General features: G+C 44.9%; 2 protein-coding genes across 3 annotated transcripts in view; one reads left to right on the plus strand and one right to left on the minus strand.

Moving 5' to 3' along the window:
• Window positions 1-22,523, plus strand: part of LOC100221534 (gonadotropin-releasing hormone II receptor-like) — a 49,419-nt gene that overhangs the window by 13,692 nt on the left and 13,204 nt on the right. The window lies entirely within an intron of this gene.
• Window positions 1,772-7,113, minus strand: PARP16 (poly(ADP-ribose) polymerase family member 16). Its single transcript, XM_072933793.1, has 6 exons — window positions 6,830-7,113; window positions 5,834-5,971; window positions 4,841-5,047; window positions 3,595-3,768; window positions 3,108-3,247; window positions 1,772-2,481 (listed from the first exon to the last, which is right to left on the minus strand). The coding sequence occupies exons 1-6, from the start codon at window positions 7,019-7,021 to the stop codon at window positions 2,337-2,339; spliced, it is 996 nt and encodes a 331-aa protein (XP_072789894.1). The 5' UTR covers window positions 7,022-7,113; the 3' UTR covers window positions 1,772-2,336.

A 22,523-nucleotide genomic window follows, 5' to 3' on the forward strand; every position in this document is an offset into this window, starting at 1 on the left:
TTAAAATATTTTCCCATTGCTGTTGCCTCGCTCCACAGCTGTGGAGCTGAAGCAACGATGAGGCTGTGCCCAGAATCCCTGCAGGCCTGAGCATGAGGTATGGGGCTGCAAGCTCCCTAAGGGATACTCCAGACACATCCATCAGGATTCAGCCCACACCTGAAACTGCCTCCTTTTTTTTTTAGGATCTAGCCAAACTGATCAAAGCAGAAAAAGCTGTTGTTGTTTTTTTTTTTTTTTTTTCTTTGATACCTGCTGATTTCATTGCAGAGCTGGACTGTGCGTGTCTGCCATGAGCCCCCACAATGCTTTCTCTCTGGGGACATAGCCTGGAACTATTATTGCTTCTGCTTACTCAGAAACTTTCCTATGCAAAGAAACCCTAAGAAAAGAGCTTTAAATCCCTGCTGTGTTCTTTTCATCTGGCTCAGGAGCTCCCAGGATTGTGCCTTTCCGTGCAGTGCCAGCAGACAGCCATCCCACAACTGCTGCTCAACCTCCTCCTTTTCCAAAGGGCCCCAAACAGCCCATCTGTTCCAAAAGATGAGGGTTGTTTTTTTGTTTTTTTTTTCAAACAAACCAGGCTTTTACAAACCAGTACCCTTTAGACAGTGTCAAAAATACCTCCAGGTTTTCTAGCTGGCACATTATCTCCCCTAAATTTGTATATTTACATAGCACAACATTTAATATAACATGCTGAGGAAGATAAAAATAGGCAAATATTCCCATGACCCCTGTGCACATCTCAAACCCCAAGTTTCTGCACTGAAATATCAAGGAGTAAACTATAAAGTTGTTGAACCTGTTGCACAATAAATTATTTGTTTATGCATATTTTAATTGCAAATCTCTGCTATAATTAGCACGGACTCTTCTTGGGCTGAGGCGCTGCAGTGTCCTTTGACAGTGAGCATTATTAACGGGCTGGAAAAGGCAATGGGGAATTGGATTATAATGTTCTTGTTTTGCAAGTTGTATGGTGAATAAATAAATTTGTTCTGGCAGCAAAATTAACTGGGATAAATGTGTTTAGCTCCAGTCACAAGAAGAGGGCTGCTCTAAATGAACTTGTTCTCAGCTTTGAATTAAAAAATCTGATTACCAGGACATTATTTCTGGCAATTAGGTACCAGAACAACATCAGAAAGAGAAGAGATTTTCTTTGAAATATTTAATGAGTAAGGTAGTAATCACAGACTCATTTGCTGGAAATATGTGATGAGTTGGGGTTTTTTTTGTGGTTAGGGTTCACTGTGCAATGAAAATCTGCATTTATCAAATCTACTAAAGGCTGGACTGAGAGACTGAACTGTGGCACCTATCTGACTTTTCCTTGCCTAGAATCCCTGGATCTTCATGGGGTTATCCCATGCCCCGTCACTAATTAGAGGACAGTGCTTTCCTCCTTTTTTCTGTTTCAGGCAGTTGTAGGGTGTTTTGCAAACACTAATGACAAGAGGGAGAGAGGAGAGAGAGCATTGCCCTGTGTATGCTGCATTACTAACTTGCACATGTTTGGTAAGAACAATCCTTATTCAGTATTGATGCTGAAAACCCTGAGTTTGTCTAATCTGCACAGTAAGATAGGATAAGATAGATCATGGCTGAGACCACAAGCCTTGTGGATGTTTGTGCTGGTTTTGTCTAGGATACAATGAATTTTCCTCATAGCAGTGCAGTAACTTTGTTTTGGATTTGTGCTTAGCTGCCAGCTGGGATTAAAACACAACCATGTTCTACAGAGGGGAAAAACACATACTAGAAACCGTTTAAGTTCTTCCATTTGGCGGCTGTTTTATTTCTTCTTGGTTTTATTTCTTACAATTATTATGCTCAAATATAAAAATTCCTGGCCAAAGTTAGTTTTAAAAGTTTAAAAGTAATTCCATCTGCATTGATACATGCCAAACATCATTAGATTCAATTTCTGAAAACATACTGATAAGACTCCAAATAGGTTGCTTTGCCTGACATCCAGAAAAATCCTCCTTTCCAACTTCTGCAAACACACCTCAGCTTGACAGAAAATAAGTTACACCTGAGTGTTTCCATGCTTAGTTTTCATTAATCTTTTATAACCTTTTTTTCATGGACCCTTAATGATTGGCTCATGCTGAGCTGCACCACTGTGATCCTTTTCAGCTGTACTAGGCATCCTCATGAATCCCAGGAACACAGAAATAAGAATAAATGCAGAGATGCCATGAGGATTAATATACTGGTGACAGAACTGGGCAGCTTTATTTCCAGAGCTCTGGAATAGATGCAGTGCACTGCAGATCAGCTATTGTTAAGGCACATGGTGAAATTAACTGTTTATCATCTCAGGTGGTTCATCTCTCCGAGTCAAACATTCTGTGCCAGTAGTAGATGAAGGTTGGTGAGTTGCTGGCACCTATCACTATCAGCAACAGCAGGTACAGCATCATCAATACAGCAAAACGATGGGTGTACAACCAGGAAGATTCAGGAGAAGGCCTGAAAGGGGAAAAGGGCATGAATTTGTCAGAAATGCACAAATGCCTTGGCAAAAAATACTTCAGGCTTCATTATTTTAAGCAAATCCATAAAAACAGAAAGTTGTTCCACAATCCCTATAAATAATGAAGCCTGATTTTTTTACCACATCCCTTTTTCTTAAGTCTCCATGCACAATCCTGTATTTTCTCCCCATGTTCACACCTTTCCCTGTGGTCTGGAGCTGTAGGTGCCTGGCCTGTAGACATGTGTTGAGTAGCTGAGTGAACACTGCCACTTAGGATAGATAAGGGCAGATTAAAACTGAGGCAGTTTTAAGAGATGCACTCACCAGACATCCACTCTTGGTTTCCTGCCACAAACAGATACTTAGACCTCTCAAAGACTCTAAGTGCTTAGAGGTCTGTCTGGTAAAAAAGTAAATTTAGCTGAGCCTGGGAATGTCAAAGAGCAAGACAGAGGCAACATAATGGTGAGAGACTTATTTCCATAGGAAATAGGCTACATCAAATTCTGGCAGTGCAGTGTATCTTTCTTGGCTGTTTCCTGGTTTGTTTTTTTTTTCAGCAATGAGATGTGTTTATCTGGCTGTAGTAGCTTATCCCTCTAGACAGCTGAACTCTTACCTCCTATGCTGCTTCTGTGAATACACTAGCAAGTATTTAACTCGTAAAAGCTGGTTGTTTGTGACAACAAAGTATTTCTGTGGTACGTCTCCCCCTTCGCTATTTTTCACTCTTGCTCTTTTTCTGTCTATTTCTTCGGAATCTGAATTGGGAAAAGAAAAAAAGATGCAGAACTTCAAGTAACTGTAAAAAAGTAAACAACCAACACCCCCATACACACCCCCCAGAAGAATGGGAATGAGATAACCAAAAATCTAGTCTTGGTATTCCCCTGAATCCCTCAGCATCCAAGAATAGAGTGAGAAGTTTGCTTGAGGCTATACCACTCCTAGTCATCCTTGGTATGGGTGACATTATGGCCCAGACCAGGGTGACAAGGAGGTAACTCTCCCATCCAGCGCTCAAGAAGCCACTGATATTAACAGGAAAAGAAAAACAACATGAAGGACAGATATAACTAATACACAGTTATTACTGTGATAGACTTATCTTTCTTTTTCACCTGGCACTTTACATCTGGGTGGTCAATGATCTCACAAACAGCCACACAGCTGAGGACAGAGCCCAGACCACTTCGCTGCCAGCCGAGACCATGAGGGCTGTACAGCAGAGCCAGGCTCAGGTCACTGGTCAGATAGGTGCCTTCACCAAACAGGGATGTCTGAAACAGAGCAGAAACCTACCCTAAAATCATGTACCGCAAACCTCAAACAACATACAAGTGATCTTTCCTTTCAGACTGGCAGTTTTGCTCCTGAAGGTAAATTACGAAAGGCCTTTCTGACCCATGCTGGGCCTGGTCCATGCACTGTTTTTGTCCTGGCACAACTTCCCTGGGGTGGGGCTGCTGCCCTCTCCCATCCCTCAAATTAGCTGCTTGGCAGAGCACTTGGTGTGGACAGATTCATGCTTTCCCGGATTTGGAGTTAGTTTGCCAGCAAAAGTATTTTACATCAACATGACTGCACCGCTGTTAAAAGACATTTCATCAATTTATTGAGACTGTCGTCATTCAAATAATCCAAACTCCCCAAACAAGGCAAGGCTTTACTTCATTTAAATCCATGCTTTACTAGAAAAGAGGAAAGAACTTTTCAATTTGCCACACTGGCTAAAATTATTACTCCAGTAAGTCCATTGTACCCAGTAAACCACTGCTCATTGAGAATGTGGGGAAAAAACATAGTCCAGGTTGACTGGAATGTCAAGCAGGTGCTGTGCCAAAGCTGCCTCACAGCTGACACAAAAAGCCAAGAGTCTCAACTTCCCTTCCCCTGAAATCAGAAGATGTGCAAATCATATGGGATGCTCCCTAAACCAGACCATTTTAAGAAGGCTCCACTGGCAAGTAGCACCTGAAACTTTGCTGATCTAAACACAAGGCCAGGCAGAAACTCTCCATGATCCTCTGTCTCTGTAGACAGGCACTTCCCAGCTGCAGGCTGTCAGACAGGCCAGGATTTTCAGAGGAATTATACCTCCTTATAAAGAAGCAAAGGACAGTCATAATTTGTCACGCTGGTGAAAAGTGTTTCATGCCACTTCCAGTTTTTGCCCTCAGGCTGCACTAGAAAATCCAACACAGCCGTCCACAAAGGCCTACACTAAAATGAACACAGCAATACAAGAGCATCAGCACATTTCATACCCTGAAAGGAATCTGGGCCTATTTTTAAACATGTCCCCAGCTGCAAGTGAGCAAAGGAAGATGGTGTCAATGGCAGGAGCCTCACCCTGTTCAAGTGGCAGTGCAGGCCGTGGTGCAGGATGGAATGGAAGTTCTCCAGGCGGCTCCCATGGAAGGCGTAGATAAGGTCCCGCTCTCCCTTGGTCTCAGCAAACTTGGTGTTCATTTGATCGCAGTACACGATCTCAAAGAGGTAGTCTGGAGCAGGAACCGCAGCCCCAGACATCCCTGTGAGTTCTTGGATCTTCTTGTACTTAAAAACAGGAAGGAATATCAATGTTGGTTTATGTGGTTAGATTACTCACTGGAAATTCTGCTTCCCGTCCTTGCATACTGTTTAATGTATTCTGATTATGCTTTTCTGTGTTAGAATTCTACACTGTCACAATTCAGGAGGAGTAAGTGCACAGTAAAAAATCCTGCCAGTTTCTTGCTATCTAAGTTAAATCCTAAATCTTCTCTCCAGAAAAAAACCCAAACCTGAATTATAATTATGAATTAATTTATGATGCGAGGACAATATCCCAATTCTACTTTGGCTACTAAGACAATATATTCATCAGCTGATCTTGCAAGAGAAAAAACCATGAAAACAGAAGTTGTTTTCAGCTTGCTGCTAATCTCTACAACTATTCTGATCCCTGTTACAGAAGTGCCTCAGTGGCTCTGAACCTTTCCCTTTTTGGGGCAGAACACAAGAGCTGTCTTTCTCAATGACAAGCAGGACCCAGCTCCATGACAGCCAAACTGGACTTTCTCAGACTAAACCGTGCATGTACATGTTATGTTAACTGCAGTAACCAAATACAATCCCTGCCCATCATCAACTACTGACACTGGTAACTATTTCTTCCAACCAGTGTTCCTGAAAATGTACTTAAAAACACCCCTCTCTATATACAGAGAAGAATGGATTTATGTTCAGCTGTCAAGCTCTCACAAAAACCAACTTAATTCTGGCAGGAGGAAATATTCTCTGAAGTGCAAGTTTGACTCAAAAACCAAATTCTAATTAAGATTTTCAGAATTCAAAACTTACCTCCTGTTTCTTAATACTTTGTATCATGAAGACTTTAGACGATAGAATCCAACTAAACAGGTCCCAGGTCCTTTTATCTGTATTTGGAACAGACCCCAGAAGCTCTTTCAGGCTTGGCAGAGCCTTGGTATCTGCAAGCTAACAACAGAGGCATTTAGCACAAGCTCCTTAGTGCCACTGCGATTAAACAGGGACCTCTAGTGAAAACAAAACAATATTTCACCCCAACAAACTGAAAAACAGGTTTTGTTCTGAGATATAAACACTTGTTTCAAGTTTGTGGGGAAGTTTGACAAAGTGCTCTGAACGCAAATACCAGGCAAGTTACAAACAGTGATATTTACCAACAGTATCTGCAGGGTTTGTACAGGAACATTCAGACACACTCCCGAGAGAAAACAAGCTGTGACAGGGCACTGTGTGCAGTGGAACCGACATGGGGGTGTTCAGACCATGTAATACGCAAATCCTTCAATATGAATTTGAATTTAATGTTGGCAAGCTCTCATAACAATTCACAGAACATTAGAAACATCAAGACTGGAAAACATGTCTGAGACTGAGTCCCACCCTTAAGGTAACTTTGCCAAGCCCACCGCTAAACCATGACCCCAAGTGCCACATCTCCATGTTTTCTGAACACCTCCAGGGATGGTGATTCCTTCCCTGGGCAGCCTGGTTAGCATTTCTAACCACCCTTTCAGGGTAGAAATGTTCCAGAATACACAATCTTGAGCAGCTTGAGGTCGCTTCCTCTCGTCCTGTCGTCTCACTACCTGTTACCTATCGCTTGTTACTTCACGCGCTGTCCACACCGGATCTGGGCGTTTCCAGGCTTATCGGTCAGAATCCCAGATACTCTTTTAAACCTGGATTTCTTGAGTGGATAAACCCTTCATCCTGCTTTATCCGCTGCTCTCCCCTCTGCCGGCAGCCCGTGCTCCCCATGGCGGGAGGTGCCGCGGGCAGCTGCCCGGCCCGGCCCCCGGCACTCACCAGCCCCTCGAAGTCCTTGGTGTCGCCGCTGGCGTAGCGGCCCGGGAAGGGCCTCAGCGCCGAGTCGCGCTTGTAGCTCTGCAGCGCGGCGGCGAACAGGCTGCACCGCAGGTCGGCGGCCAGCGGGTCCCGCCGCACCGCCTCCCTGGCGCCCGGGGCCTCCCCGCCGGGGCCGGGGCCCGGCGCTGACATGCCCGGCGGGGGCTGCCGAGCGCCGGCCGCTCCGACAAGGCGGCAGTGCCCGCCCTGCCGGCGTCGCCCCTTCCGCCGCCGGGGCCGCGGCGTGGCCGCCCCGCCCCGCAGCCGCCTCCGCCCGCCCCGCCCCGCTGCGGCGCTCGGTCCCTGCGCCGCCGGGGGGGGGGCGGCCGGCGGTTGTGCCCGTTACATGGGGACGGGGTGGAAGGTCGGAGGGACCCCCTGAGGGACACCAACCCTACAGGGGAATGGCGCCTTCGTCTTGGTAGGGACCGGAGACGATTACAGAGGACAGTGGCATCTTCCCCTCAGGCAGAGCGGCGTTCAGGGGGCAGTGGCTTCTTCTCCTCAGAGACTGGGACAGCGGTTCAGGGGGCAGTGCCATCTTCCCCTCAGGCGGAGACCGGGAGAAGGTTCATGAGGAACAGCGCTTTCCCCTCAGGCAGAGACTGGGACAGCGGTTCAGGGGGCAGTGCCATCTTCCCCTCAGGCAGAGACCGGGAGAAGGTGCGTGAGGAACAGCGCTTTCCCCTCAGGCAGAGACTGGGACAGCGGTTCAGGGGGCAGTGCCATCTTCCCCTCAGGCAGAGACCGGGAGAAGGTTCTGAGGAATAACGCCTTCCCCTCAGGCAGAGACCGGGAGAAGGTTCTGAGGAATAACGCCTTCCCCTCAGGCAGAGACCGGGAGAAGGTTCTGAGGAATAGCGCCTTCCCCTCAGGCAGAGACTGGGACAGCGGTCAGGGGGCAGTGCCATCTTCCCCTCAGGCAGAGACCGGGAGAAGGTTCGTGAGGAACAGCGCTTTCCCCTCAGGCATAGACTGGGACAGCGGTTCGGGGGGGCAGTGGCATCTTCCTCTCAGGCAGAGACCGGGAGAAGGTTCTGAGGAACAGCGCTTTCCCCTCAGGCAGAGACTGGGACAGCGGTTCAGGGGGGCAGTGCCATCTTCCCCTCAGGCAGAGACCGGGAGAAGGTTCTGAGGAATAACGCCTTCCCCTCAGGCAAAGACCGGGAGAAGGTGCGTGAGGAATAACGCCTTCCCCTCAGGCAGAGATCGGAAGAGGGGTACGAAAGAGAATGGCGCCTTTTCCTCAGGTAATGACCTGAAGAAGAGTGTGAGGAGAAAGTGGTGCTTTCCCCTCAGGGTGAGACTGTGAGAGAGGTGCGGTGGGAAAATGGCGCCATCCCCTCAAATGTTGATGAAGAGATGGGTAGAGTGGGCCATGGCATCTTCCCCTCAGGGGGTGACCAGGAGAGGGGTATAGACAGCAGTGGCACTTTGCCCTCAGGTAGAGATTGGGAAGAGGGGTACAGGGGAAAATGGCATCACCCTCACAGGTAAAGACTGGGACAGGGGTATGGGAGAATGGTGCTTTCTCTTCAGGTGGAAACTGTGAGAGGCCCACAGAGTACAACAGCACCTCCTTCTCAGGTAGTGACCTGGAGGGGGTAAAGGGAGCAATTGCATCTTCCTCTTAGACACTAGAAGGGGTTGCGGGTTGGGGGGAAAAATGTCACCTTTACCTCAGATACAGACCAAGTCAGATCCATGGCCCATGGGGGAAGGAAGGACATAGAGGGGGACACCATCTTGGGAGTTTGCATCCATGTGAAACAGCAGATTAACCAGAAGGGTCATCCAAGAAGACTGCTTTTTGTGTCAAATTTGGTTTTATGCAGCTCTAATTTTAACAGACAAGTTAAAAACATGTAGATGTCATTCCCTTTATCATCCAAATTTGTAGTCTCAAGGAAGAATCCTGGTTTGTTTGAGTCATCTCTGCAGGCTGTAATTGCAGGATTAACGGAGAGAAATTCACTTTTTCATTGAACCTCTTCATCAGGTTGCATTCCCTATGTTGCTTGAAATTGAGGCTCAGTGTTCCTCCCTGGAATGCTGGTGTGGTGCTAGTGCTGCAAAGCATCTTTTCAGTCCCAAAGTGTCTTAGAAATCCCCATCATCAGGGTGGAAGCCTCCTCAGCCCAAAATACTTTTGGTGTCCTGAGTAAAATTTTGGAAATGTGTATCAATATTTGATGTCTTCTAACACCTTTATTGGTTTCTTCATTCAGGAGGGATATTGCACATACCCATGAAGTAACTGATACAGGCATGCACAGATGCTCAGGAAAATGCTAAGGTCAGTTGTGAATACCTGTTACTGGGCTCTCATCTCATAGCTGGATCTCCAGAAATAGCTGGAGCTGCAGTTTGTAGCTTTCTTGAACAGGAACACCAGCTGTGTTATATCGTGTCTAAGGCCAAACTGGTATCAAAGCAAAAAAAAAAAAAAAAACCCCAAAAAAAAAAACCCCAAAAAAAAAAGAACTTGATTCTGAAGTGCAGAATTCCTATTCTTAACTATCCACTTGAATGGCTTGAACTTGAAGTTTTTCATAATTGTGGATACACTTAATAATGAGGAGATTTCAAAATTTTGTATAGAACCAGATAGATTATAGCACAATTGTAAGATATTTCACAGTGATATATATAATTGAATTGAGTTGTAGCTTTGTTTACTTGCTTTTTACTAGTTTATCCAAAAAAGCACTTTTCCATAGCAGCTGCATCAAAAAGTCTCTAACAGGAAGCCATCATTTCTAGGACAGTACAAATACTTGCTTGGGTCTGACATATTTAATGGCAACATGTAGACAAAATTATTTTAAAGGTTTAGTTTACATTACTGAATTTAGTAGATATCTGTACATATTTTTATCTTTAAAACATTGTCCAGTCTGTGAGGTCTGTGCTATTTTTTGACCCTCTTGCTCCAGAGGGTCTCCCACATGCCAGCAGCATGGATGGGTGCCTTAAGAAGAGAACTAGCATCACACAAAACCTTTTCTCAGGAGTTATGGAAATTACCCAGACTTGAAATGCAGCTAGAGTGATTCCTTTCCATATTTCTATATCCTTGAGAGGATGTATTGTACTTTATCTGATGTGGTGCCTTATTCTGCTGTAAATATCTGATATCTCTGACAGGCTGTTAGCAACACCATTCAGTGATCCAGCTCAGGACATGTTTATTATCTCCCATGATATTAAGTTGTTCTGTGTGGTCCTTTTGAAAAATCAGTCCTTGGCTGTCTAATTGGCTGATTTCATTCACTACTAAATCATTAGATATAATATTTTTTTGTGCCTTTTGAAGAAGTTTAGAAAATGGTAGAGATGTCTCTTTCAATGCGTTTGGGTGGAATTTTACATTGCTATTTTGAGCTTTTGAACTGATAGAATTCCAGTGCCCTCATTTAAGATACCAATTCCTCTGTTAAAGAAAAGGGGGAGTATTGCTCTTGATATGTGTGGGACAGGTAAAGACAGTCCATGTAGCAAAAGGTGTATCTCTTGTTTGGGAATTTCTGCATGCTGCATCTTTTTACCTCACAGCATGCCCAGGGGTGTGCTTTTGGGACAGAGCATGGAGTCAAGAGCAGGACATGCGGGGCACTGCCAGCTGGGGCCCTGCTGTTGGAAGTGGGGCATCCTGGCATGTGATTAAGGAGTGGGAATAGGCAATAGTCCCTGAGGAGAAGCTGGAAGAGAAAGACAGTGTGGTGAAATGGGAATGGAGAGCTGGAGGGGAAAGGTTTTCCTTGGAGCATCAGTTCTGGGGATGCTGGGCTTCCCGTGCCACCACTTTATTACTGTAAGAGAGTCAAAATGCAGTGAAAGACCTTCTGTGGCCTTGTTATGGTTTAAAGAAATGAACCCAAAATAGATCTAAAACATCACTGGCACTTTAACAGTTAATGGAGATTCTGAGAGCATTGATCCAAAACTGATGCCTACCTTTGGGATTCCAAATGGATGGTGCTCCCATTACGGCAAGCTCAGCTGCGTTTGGCAATGACAGATACTGATGAGATAACAAGTTTGCTGTATTGATGTTGCCTGAGAGTGCTGCCTGCTCAAACACATTTAACACTGGGCTAAACCCTGTTTTACAGAGCTGTCCCTAAGCCAGAGGTGAAGTGCTGAAAGCTTTTGGGGCTGTTTTAGGGGATGTGCCCCTTGGTGCGCTGGTGATCCTGAACATCAGCCGCTCTAAACTCAGGCCTGCAAAATGTGGGAGGATAAGCTTGGATAACATCATCGTTCCTTTGGAGGGGAAGCACAATTCCCCTCAGGGTTAGCTGCAGCAGATATGGTTTTCCAGCCTGTGCCTTGCAGAAACCCCAAACCCAAACAGAGGTTTCTACTCATTCCTCTCCCGATGGCTCCAAGAGGCACTGTGGTGGCAAGGCTCTGGAGTCGGGAGAAATATGGAACGGCTGTGGTTTAGCTTTGGTGTTGCTGCTTTTTAATTAAGTGCTGTGAGTGTTTGCCATGGGCTGGAGGTTGAAATTCAAAAGCATATTTCCAGTCCTCTGAAAAACAGCCCGATGAGCGATGTGTTGTGCACCTCAGCATTTCTTAGTGACCACATCCCACATTCCAAGCTTTCTCCCACACCTTTGCACCCCTGCTTGGCGTGTTTCAATATCTACAGGCAGGCAAGACTGGCTGGAGCATTGGCAAGGAGCTCTCCTTTGGTTTTTTTTTAGAAGGGCCCTTCAAACATGATTCTCTTTTCCCATTTTATTTTCTTGGCTAGAAAAGCTATCCTTGGTGATTTGCTGTGATTCAGTGCAGAGATGGTTTTGTAAAAGATACTGAAAGGGTCGTTGCCAGTGCAGGAATTTGAATAACATAGCTGTGTGGCTTCTTGTGAAATTGAAGATCTGATTATTAAACGTAGACTGTAATAAAAATAGTTTCTGGTGTTGGTAGATGCATTTCAGCAGAGAAATGTGGCTTAAATGTCTTCATTTAATTCCAGTGTGTTTAAAATTGATCTCATGGACCGGAAAAGAGGTTTTTATTCCCCCTTAACTAGGGTCTGTGAAGGAAATTAATACAGGGAAGGGAAAATAGAAATACAATACCCCACTCAGTGAAACAAATGCTTATGACTGAGGGCCTCGTTCCTTGCTAGCACCACTGGAACAGCCAGCTGTATAAGGTATGTTTTATTATAGAATTAACCTTGACCTAAGGTTCAAAGAGAAAGGTTAGTTTGAAATAAATCAGTAGTATGGTCAGGTCACTTCAAAGAGTCTAAAGCTGAGCTTGAAGATTGCATGCTGTTTATGTGTATCCAGTTGGAATAGAACATATGGTAAAGATAATAGGAGTAAACTATTTATCTCTTTCACCCACCCCCACTTTGGATTTAACGCCTTTTTGTCCTTTGCATAGATCTGCTGCAGGGGATGTTTTTATCCTGGGATGTTTATTGAAAACAGAAATGTGGAATGAAACAACCTTTTTAAGTCAGCTGGGTAAAGCAGTTTTGCCTTTAACGTTTTTCCAATTGCTTAGATTAAAGTAAAGCATTTTGGAAGTAGTCATGAATATGGTGAATCATATTTCTTTGTCATTTGTCTCAGTGAATTCAGACAGTCTTAGGAAAATCAAAACAAAATGTGCTTCATTCTGAATTATTGTTGTTCTGACCTAAAAGCAGGATCACATTTCATTGTTACATGTGAGTTACATGAATTTAAGAGCTTCCCAAATACCAAATAGTTCATGAAACATCCCAGTAAACTGGGCAGGAGTATCCCAGCTAGCACAGGGAATGGGAACCAAGCATGGTTAAGCAATTTATCCAAAGCCACGTGTAAACTGTAGTAAAACACTCATTTGTCCTCATGGCTGCTTTGGATTCCAACCCTTTATGATGGAGAGGACCAGAATCCCACCTGGGAACTCCTGAATGACACTCTGCTGCTTTATCCAGAAGACCAACTGTATCTTTGGGTCCATGTGCCCTTATTCTTTTGCTTTCTGTGCCATAAGAGAGGTACCAGGACATGAAAGGCAGTGTGCCACCAGGTTCAGCTTTGTGTAGGGCACTGCATAGGGGAAGTAAAATAACTTTTCTCTTCTTCTAAACACATTGGATGAAACGTGGTCTATTGAAAGGTGTTCCTGTCCATGGCAGTGGGGTGGGGTGGAACAGGATGATATTTAACGTCCCTTCCAACCCAAACCGTTCTTGGATGGGATGAAAGACAAGGCGGGTGCAGTGAGGGGCTGGCAGTTGTCTTAGATGCAGAAGTTCTCCTTGTTGATTGCAGCACTGAATTGCTGTAGTGTGAGGCCAGCACTGTAGTTTTGCAGTGCTTACAGGGAAGCAGAGGGAAGAGCAGTGCTGCTGGATGCTGGGAAGCAGAGGGGATCCTCTGCTGAAATTAAAACCAGCTGCTGAGCCAAGACATGGTCACTTGGTAATAGCTTTCCTCCACAGATTGGTTTTTCCATAATGCGTTACATGCAGTTTGCAGACAGTAGAATGTTTTAAGATTTATGATTGCCTGACTTTTTCCATTAATAGGGAAATCTGATAATTGTCCATTTTAAAGTGATTGCTGAACAAAAGGAAGGAGTATGCTTGTTGGAAGTAAACATAAAAGCGAGCTGGATCTATGTTAGGGTGCTGAGCCTTTGATAGATTTTCTCCTTACAGCAGTCTTTGATCTGCCACACCAGAAAATAAACTCAGTGGGAGACTGGATGGGATATAGAGCAGTTCACCTCCAGGTCACGGACTCCAATCCAAGCCAGGTCAGGAGTGAGGCTCTGGGTCAGTTCTGTCAGGAGCTGGGGGTGGCAGCACTCCCAGTGTCTGCATTGCACCTGTGTCATGGCACAGGGGGTGTGTGGGTCTGCAAAGGGGGGACCTGTTGCTTCTTCCCCACATCCCAAATAAGAGCTTTGCAGCTTTGCTAAGAACATTAATTACATGGGAATACCCAGGGCAGTGCAGGGGCTGCATCAGGATTTGTCTCTCAGGAATGTTCTTGCTGGAGAAAGCTGAGTGTTCTGGCTTGGTTTGTGTGCAGGTTGTGCTCAGTCTTTGACACCAATCTCTGTGTTCTCTATCTCCTAAAAAAAATGCAACAGCTGTACCTGTTAATTATTAGTTAATCTAAACAAAAGGGAAGTCTGCAAAGTGGTCGTATCAGCATTGTAGTAAGAGATGTCTTCATGTGCAGCAGCTGTCCTGGAGGCAGCAACATCTCTTTGCAAATAAAGGGTGGTTTCCTGAGAAATATTTGAGCCCTGTGTCTCCCCATCTTTGGAGGGCTGATTTCAAAGGAAGAGCTGTGCAGCTTTATTTTGGAAGGAACAGGATGCAAATTTCTCACGTAGGAAGCACAACACATGTAACAGGTCACAAATAAACTGATAAAGTAGACTACCATAAGGTTTTGGGGCTATGGAATGTGAATTTCTGGCTATGAACCTTGATCTAAGCTGAGAAGGAACATGGATGAGTTTAAACATCAGAACTGAAATACCAGGATTTCTCACTGTCAGGGAAGTCACTTGAATTTCTTTCTGATGGTTCCAAAAAGAGCAGAAACAGGGATTTTATTGCGCTTCAGCTGTGTCAGATGTGGGGAACTGGTTCTGTTTTATCTTGTGCAAGAGACAGCTGCCAAGCTTTATCTTTGCAGGAAAGGAAACAGAAGTGAGAAAGATTTGGAATCTCATGTAGCTCTGGCCAGAATTCTGTTATCTGAATTAACTGGTTATCTGAAGTTTGGCCAAGCCTAACTCTGCTCAAGAGTCTCAACAAGAGGCTAGATCTGTAGGGATAAATAGCAAGACCCAGGCTGTCTGCAAGGGGGCTGGACCCTGAAGCTCTGGTCCAAATTCAGCACTGTGTGAACAGTACATAAGGAGCTGCCAGAGTGATCTGACTTCACTGAGTCCCAGCCTGGGATGCAGTGAGGCTTGTCCTTAACCTTCTGTGACTCTCACCTCCATGGCTTTGGAGAGGATAAAGTGGCATTTAAAGGAAAATTTTGCCAGGAGAGTTCCAGCTTTCCCCTTTGAGCATCCCATTTTCTGCGTTGCTCTTTTTTGAGCCTAAGGATGCCTCTTCTCAGTGAAAACAGCCAAGGAGGGGCTCGGTGCAAGTAGTGTGTGTTGTGTCTGCTTTAGCTCTTGTCCCAGGGAGAGGCCCTGTGCTGGATTCCAGTTGCCGGCTGATGGCAGCAGCGGATCTGCACAGAGGCAGCTCTGCCTCCTCACCTCCTCTGCCCTCCGCTGCTCTGACCCCATTTCCCCAAACATTGCAATTTCGCGTTATTCCCACTGCCCTGCTGCAAACCAGCCATTGCTTCTGATCAAGCAAGTCATACACAGGAGAATGGTGTGGAAATAATTCTGCTGCTTTGAAGGGGAAAAACTGCCAGAAACTTTCACTGTCTGCACACCTACCTGCTGATGTGTCCCTTCATGCACAGAACTGGTGAATCATCTCTAAAAATGTATGTCAGGTGCTGAGTTGTTCCTTTTCTGAAGACAGAGCTGATATTTCCTTGGGAGCTAGGAGACGATGGGACAATTCCCCCTCCCTTGGAGGGACTGTGGGGTTTGCCTCACTGCTACCCTGCTTTTCCCTGGGATGTGTCAGTGCATGGCACAGACTGAAAGGGAAAGAGTCCCTGCTTGCCTTCTTAAACACAATGATTTTTGGGGAAGAAAGGGGACAATACGCTATTGTAAAATTGTTCCCTACCTCAGCCTCACACTGAAATATTTAAGGTCCCCCATGAATAATGCAGTCTCAGCCGCAAGCCTGTTTTGCACTTCACACTAAGCAGGCCCATAAAACACCAGGATTGCTCCTGGCATACATTATGCTGTATAGAACATCTCCTACTGAGCAAAGCTTTGTCTTCACTGCCACAAAGGCTTGTTGGGATTTTTTCCTCTGTCTCCAAGAGAGATAACGAGCACAAGAGCTCTTGTTTTAAAATGTAAGTGGGAACAAGTCACCTGTGGTGTTTTACCTGCTGCTAAGTAGCTGTGGTCCACACTGCATCTTCTTCTTATGCTGATCCCATGTCATTCCCTTTTAATCCAGTGGCTTGAGGTTCATAACACACTCTATCACATCCATCACGTCCCTTCCCAGGCCCCTGTAAAGTTCAAGAGAGATTTTTGTAGCATTTTAATGATCCTGTTCTTGAGAACAGGATGCCTTTGGTGTCTGGTTTAGTCACTTCCAGCCATGCTGTGCAAAGGAAAACTGAGGTGAGAGGAAAAAAAATGTGTGGCCTCAACCTCTTCCAATGAAGATACCTTTGCACTCACCCTAAACTACAAAGGTGAGGCTCTTGATGAATTTTGGATTAAAAGGAGCATTATGTCTCCCTGGACATCTGGTTTGTCATCAATAATGACATTAGGATCTGTCACATAGGAATTGCCATCTGTGATCCGGTCAGAGGCCTTTCAAAGGGAGGGAAATAGGAGGATGGAAATCAAGGAATGCTTTGGTGCAGGGAAGAGTGACTTAAAAGCCCCAGAGGTGACCATGCCCTTCCCTCAGCTCAGCAAATCACACCATTCCTCCATCAGCTCTAGGGCAAAGGTATGAAAGTCTTTTTGGGTTTTAGAAAAATCTCGGGAAGTGTTTGCTGAAGGGAGGAGATGAAGCAGGAAAAGGTAGGATTGTATACAAGATGGTTTAAAAAAAAGAGGACCATAGAATCTTAGAATAGTTTGGGTTGGAAGGGACCTTAATGATAACATAATTCCAACTCCCCTGCCATGGGCAGGGACACTTTCCTCTAGAACAGATTGCTCAGAGCTCCCTCCACCTTGGCCTTAAACACTTCCAGGGATGGGGCATCCACAACTTCCCTGGGCAGTCTATGCTGGTGCCATCCCACCCTCACAGGTTAAAATTTCTTTCTAATATCTAATCTAAGCCTACTCTTACTGAGTGCAAAGGTTCATCCAGAGGTTTTCCAGCTGCTTTCTTGCATTGTCTGGGTTACACCATCTTCTAACTTGCTCCCAAACCAGTGCTGTTTGGAAAGGTGAACATCTCTGGAAACCCACCTAATACCAGCAATAATATTAAACCTCCCCAGGGACCCAATGATGCAATTTTTTCACATATTTTGTTTATCTCTTTATTAGCCAGGTATGACCTTTCCCCATTGATACTTAACATTAATCAGATCATCATCCTATCATCTGTTTATATAGAGGTAAATCCTTATCCTGTATTTTGGCCATCAATTCCCATTAGTTCCTCTATATGGGTGATTGAATAGTCCATTGCCTGTACTAATAAGCACCCATTAGTTGTCCCACAGAGCTTTAGCTTTATTAGGAACAATTCATGTCAGTCTAGGCCAGAAGAAAGGCTTTTAGCTGGATTGCTTTGATTGCATTACTTAAAAGGTGGCTTTTGAGCACCTGGAAGGTTAGAGGGGTGCTGAATCCAATGGGAGGATGCTTTTGTTGGAGAAATGCAGATGATACATCTGTGAGCAAGATAAAGATTTGCTGCAAGGACACACAAAATGCATTTAAATCTGCAGAAATGGCTCTGTGGTTTGCCCTGTTTGGGTCAGTCTAGAAAGAATCTCCAAGATCTCAAAGTAAATGTTTCTGACACCTGTCTGGCTTAGGCCTCTGGAATGCCAGTCGATCTCAGGACATGCCATTGGTGTTTCTCTTCCTTTTTCATTCTCCCTCTTCCTTCCTCACACCACCAGCCCAGAAATTTCCCTTTTTGCAGCATTTCAGGCTGCAGTAAGCTGGTTACAAGCAATTTGGCTTGCTGCTTTGCAGAAAAAAAAGTGTGGAAGGCAGGAGGAATTGCTGCAAATCACTGTTCAGCTGCTCTTCATCACAGTGGCTCTGGCTTCCATCTACCCGACAGCCCTGCTAAAAGGATAATAATGCTTTAAAAATTAGAGTCAGCCGAACAACTACTTCATAAATTCATGGCCTTGCCCTGATCCTTTCCAGAAGTTTTTCTTTCAGATTGAGTCCACATCAGACCTTGGATCTCTTCCCTTTGGAAATACTGCTGCTTTTCTACTTTGGGAGAGCTCTCTGGGTCACCCAGCTAAGCAAAGGGGGTTACTAATTATCTCTCATTACCTCAACAGAAACAAGCCTCATTTCAGGATAATCTTGTGCTCTCTCCTTCAGAGAATACAGGATAATCTCTCAGTGATGTTGTCTCATTGTGGGATTTTGTCCTTGATAGATAAACCAGTCCTGAAATCCTATTAAGAGATATTCTGCCTCCCCTTAAAACAGACAAACTCACAGATGAGACAAACTTCTGTGGAACGTGGAAGGGACCTTTGTCGTTGCCTACCTGATGGGAAACAGCTCTGGTTTGCAGCAGCTGTTCCCATCTGTGCAGCTTCTGAAAGCCCTGGCTTTTATATGGGACTGATGGTTCTTCCCATCTGCTCAAATCCACCTCATGCTACCAGCAGGAAACCACAGCAAATGGACTGGGGGCTTGCTCGAGATGTGGTGGGAAGGGAGCAATGGTTGAATGGGTGGTACAGCATCTTTTCAATCCACATCATGTTCTACCAAGTGGCAAGGGATGAACTATCCTGTTGGCTTTTCCACCTGCTCCAAAGGTGTGAAGTGCTAGAAGATGTGGATAGGAGAGATCCCACCATTGCCAGATGGAGGTGAGACTCAGCATTATTGTTCTGCTTCATAATTTGAAACTCAGCAGGAAGAATGCCTGACTGGCAGCTTCGAGGGTTCTCAGCCTGGTCCCCTAAGGAAGGCAATCTCTGTTTGTGTGTTCTCCCAAAATAACTCTGGTCTCACTTCATCTGTGTGAAAACAAGGATGAGATTGCCATCCATGAAGATATTAAAAGACTCTGCAAACATTAAATCCCTTCAAATTTAGGGTCTTTATGTCATTAAGGAAGTTTGGACAATGAAAGAAAACCATATCCATCAGTTGTGAGGGAAGCTTGAAAATGTCTTTTAGAAGGAAATTATATTACATAAAATTGAGTGAGGTGTAAAAATGAAATCTCTTATTTTACAAATGTGACAACTGCAGCAAAGTCAGGTTGCTTCTCAAGGGATGCTGATGGAAAGAGAGAACCTACCCAAGTCTGGGCTTTGTAAAACTGGAAAGAAAATAGTTGATGTTGTGTTAAATTTGATTGGGTTCTTCTTATTTATTCAGAGCTGTTCAGCTGTGGAGGATTCAAATCCTGCTCTATAGCTGTAAGTTTTGTTGTGCATAGGATTGGTGTCTCTCTGTAGCTGTCTTTGTGACTAAAAGTAGTGACAGTGATCTATTCTCTTGGGTTCTTTTCTTCTTAGCATTTTGCTTTTGGCCTTCTCTGAGCTTTGAGAGTCGGGGAACTGCTTCACCCCTGAGTCAGGAAGCACATCTGGTTTTGGGATGTATGAGACGGGATCACCACACTTCTCCATTTCTGGGGGGAAAATGTATGAATGTTTTTTTTTGAAAGTATGAATATATGAGATATATTACTGTATCTCATATGATAAGAATCATTCCCTTTCAGTGGTGTATTTCCATGTTCCCCCAGTTATACACTCCCCAACCCCTTCTAGTGCCCTTTCTCTTGGTGCAAACAATAAATGTAACCGTGGAGATTAATTTTGGTAGAGCTGCAGCAGGGTCTAGGTCTGGCACATCTCCACATAAAGAGAGGCTCTCTCCTCCAACCTGCAGAAGCTGCTGGGGCTGTAATCTGTGTCCTGTGCCTCATCCTCGCCCGAGGACTGGCAAGCCTGAGCCCAATCTTCAAAAATAAATCCATCACAGCAGCAGGGAGCGGATGAAGCCTCTGCAGATATAAAGGTCAAACGATAAAGGCCATGTTAAAATATGCTCATAGGAAATGGCAGCTTATAAGTACTCTGTGATCTAATTACTTATGTCAGGCAGATAAGCCTGGACAGCAATTATTTTTAACCTAAATCACGCAAACAACTACTGTAGGAGCTTTTCCAGTTCTCAGCATTTATTTCAATTACTTTTGGGGCAAAATGAGGAGCTCTTCAGGACAAACAGCTGTCTTAAAGAATTGCTTTTCAGTTTTGTGAAGGTTTAGTTATCTATGGTTATCTTTCTTTTCCTCTTCTGAGAAAAATAAAACCTACATGTTATATGTAGTCCATGGGCAGCCCTGGTTTGCAGTGCACATGGAGCGGGACTGGGGTTTATTTTCCTGCTGGCATGGCTGGATATGGGCAGAGGGGAAAGCTGTAGCTGAAGACAGTAGTTCCTCACACAGGAGGGTGTCAGCTCCTGGGATCTGCTGGGTTGGTGAGATTGAACAGTGATTTGGAGAGGGAGAGAGTTGATCCCTTCCCTGCCACAGATAATGGCCTTAGGGGTTGAGCAAAGGACTGCAGTTGAGAAAGGAGCCACACAGGAGTACATCAACTCTTGGTCTCTGTGAAGAAAGGAGGTTCCATCTTAATTCTACACAGAGATGCTGTGGATTGACCCTAAGCCCAGAGCAAGAGCACAGGATAGGAACCTCATTGCCCTTTTGCAGGCGGCTGTCACAGCCTTCTGCTCCGGCCTGGCACACAAAATCCAGGTCTTCTTGGTCCAGCATCATCTTCCAGTGTCTGCATGACTTAAAATTTTCCTTCGTGGTTCTGGAGAAGCTTTTTAGCCAAAAACATTTCTCTGTGCCTTCGAGAGAGATTTTGGGGACCATGTATCATCTTACATGATACTTCAGTCTTGGCTTTTTGACCTGTGCCTGAGGGAGCTGTCACTGTTCTCTCAAGGTCATTTGAATATCAGCAGAGATGTTCATCATCCTGGGGCCTCAAGGAAGGTATTGATCACCTATGATGAATTGGCACATGTGCTGTGCAGGAGGAATGATTAGTTAATGGATGAAAGCTGTGAGAGCTCGTGCTTTCATCCAAGTCACTGCTTCTTTCTCCTTCTTGACACGAGGGTCCTCCTGCCCCAGCGGTGTGGGAGATGCAGAGGGGAGAGAGACAGAGAAACAGAGAGCCAGTGGATGTTGATGGCCTTCTCCTGGGACACAGTCTGGTTGTTCCTACTTACTTTTACTTTCCAACTTGGCCTTGACTGACCATCTCTGAGCGCTGGGTTTGCAGCTCTAGCCATAAATGGTCCATAGGGAACACAAGAGATACGGGTGAGAGCCTGAGGCACCAGTGTGTAGTGGGATCATTTTGGAGTTCCATAGCTTTGGACTGAGGAGGAGGAGATGCTGTGTGCCTCTCAGTCATGCTGCTCTCCCAGCCTGCAGGAATTACTGCAAATGGTGATTTATTAAATCTTTGTAAACCAGCACGATATCGCATGTCCCCACTGAGAACTCTTCTGCACAAGGTGTTATTACAAAGGGCTGTTTCTGATTGATTTTTTTCACCTCCAATTTTTTTTCCTGTATGAATGTTTTGGAAGAAAAGCATATTATTCCAAACGTGATTAAGTCATTTGGAAGAGGATTATGGTGTTTTGGAATAACACCCTCTTATTCCAGAATGAGATCAGTCACACGGGGAGTTAATCAGAAACAGCTCTTTTGCTCCTCTGGGGAGCCTCTACCAGCATGACAAACAGTCATGGAGGAGCTGCTCCTACCCCTGCTGCTCACTGGTGCCTTGTCCAGGTGGGTCTAAGGCCAGATGGTACATTATGGCTCAGTAATTTAGAGATATAATTTAATTACTTCTGGCCTTGACCTTCTGGGTTTCTGTAGTAGTGAAACCTCAGAGTCCTCCACAGAAGTCACAACAAATATAAGCATTTTGTGACTGAAAATCAAGATGATGCGTAAAGGAGGTGTCACCTTCAAGAGATGTTCGCTTCCCCAAGAGCCTCTGTGCTTATTTCAGTAAGTGCTTGACTGAGCTGCACCAGAGGCAGCTGCATTCACCCCTCTGCATTGCTCTCCCAGTGAGCTGTGGTGAGCTGCATCTCTTGGCCTTCACACCAGTTGTCAGGAAGACATTGGTGTGACCCATGGTCTAGAGCAGCCTGGTCTAGTGGAAGATGTCCTTGCCCATGGCAGGTGGTTGTAACCAGCTGATCTTTAGGTCCCTCCCAACCCAAACCATTCTAAGATTCTACAATGCTGTGGTCACACTGCATCCTCTGCACACACGGCTCTGCCGTCACACTTCATGATGCAACAACCCAGAAACCTGTGGCTTCCCTATGCCACAAATTATATTTTTTTCATCATCTGATATGTATTTATTATTGAAATTAAAGGGTTTCCTAAATTTTTATTTCTGAGCTGGGCCAAACACAGTTTAGGCAGTAAGCAATGCATATTTATTTCCAGCTCATGAAGGAAAAATATAACATCTTTCCTTGTGTTTCTATAATTTCTTTTCTGTGCATATGCAAATTGCTGGTTTATTTGTGCAAGATTTATGCAACTAAATGATGGGGAATTATAGAGGCAATTCAGTGCTTAGAAAGAAGAGACACAATTGCTGCAATTCGTTCGTGCCATGTGCTAATTCCTTCGGAAAATGCTTTTGCTCATTTATTTGCACCGAGCACTGATTTTTGCACCCCTAAGCAAGCTTGGGAAATGTTCTCTGGGCTCAATAGACTGCAAATGGTTTATATTTCTTTCTGCCTGTGCCATCACCTCTCC

The sequence above is a fragment of the Taeniopygia guttata genome, chromosome 10 (genome assembly GCF_048771995.1).
Source record: "Taeniopygia guttata chromosome 10, bTaeGut7.mat, whole genome shotgun sequence".
Lineage (NCBI taxonomy): Eukaryota > Metazoa > Chordata > Aves > Passeriformes > Estrildidae > Taeniopygia > Taeniopygia guttata.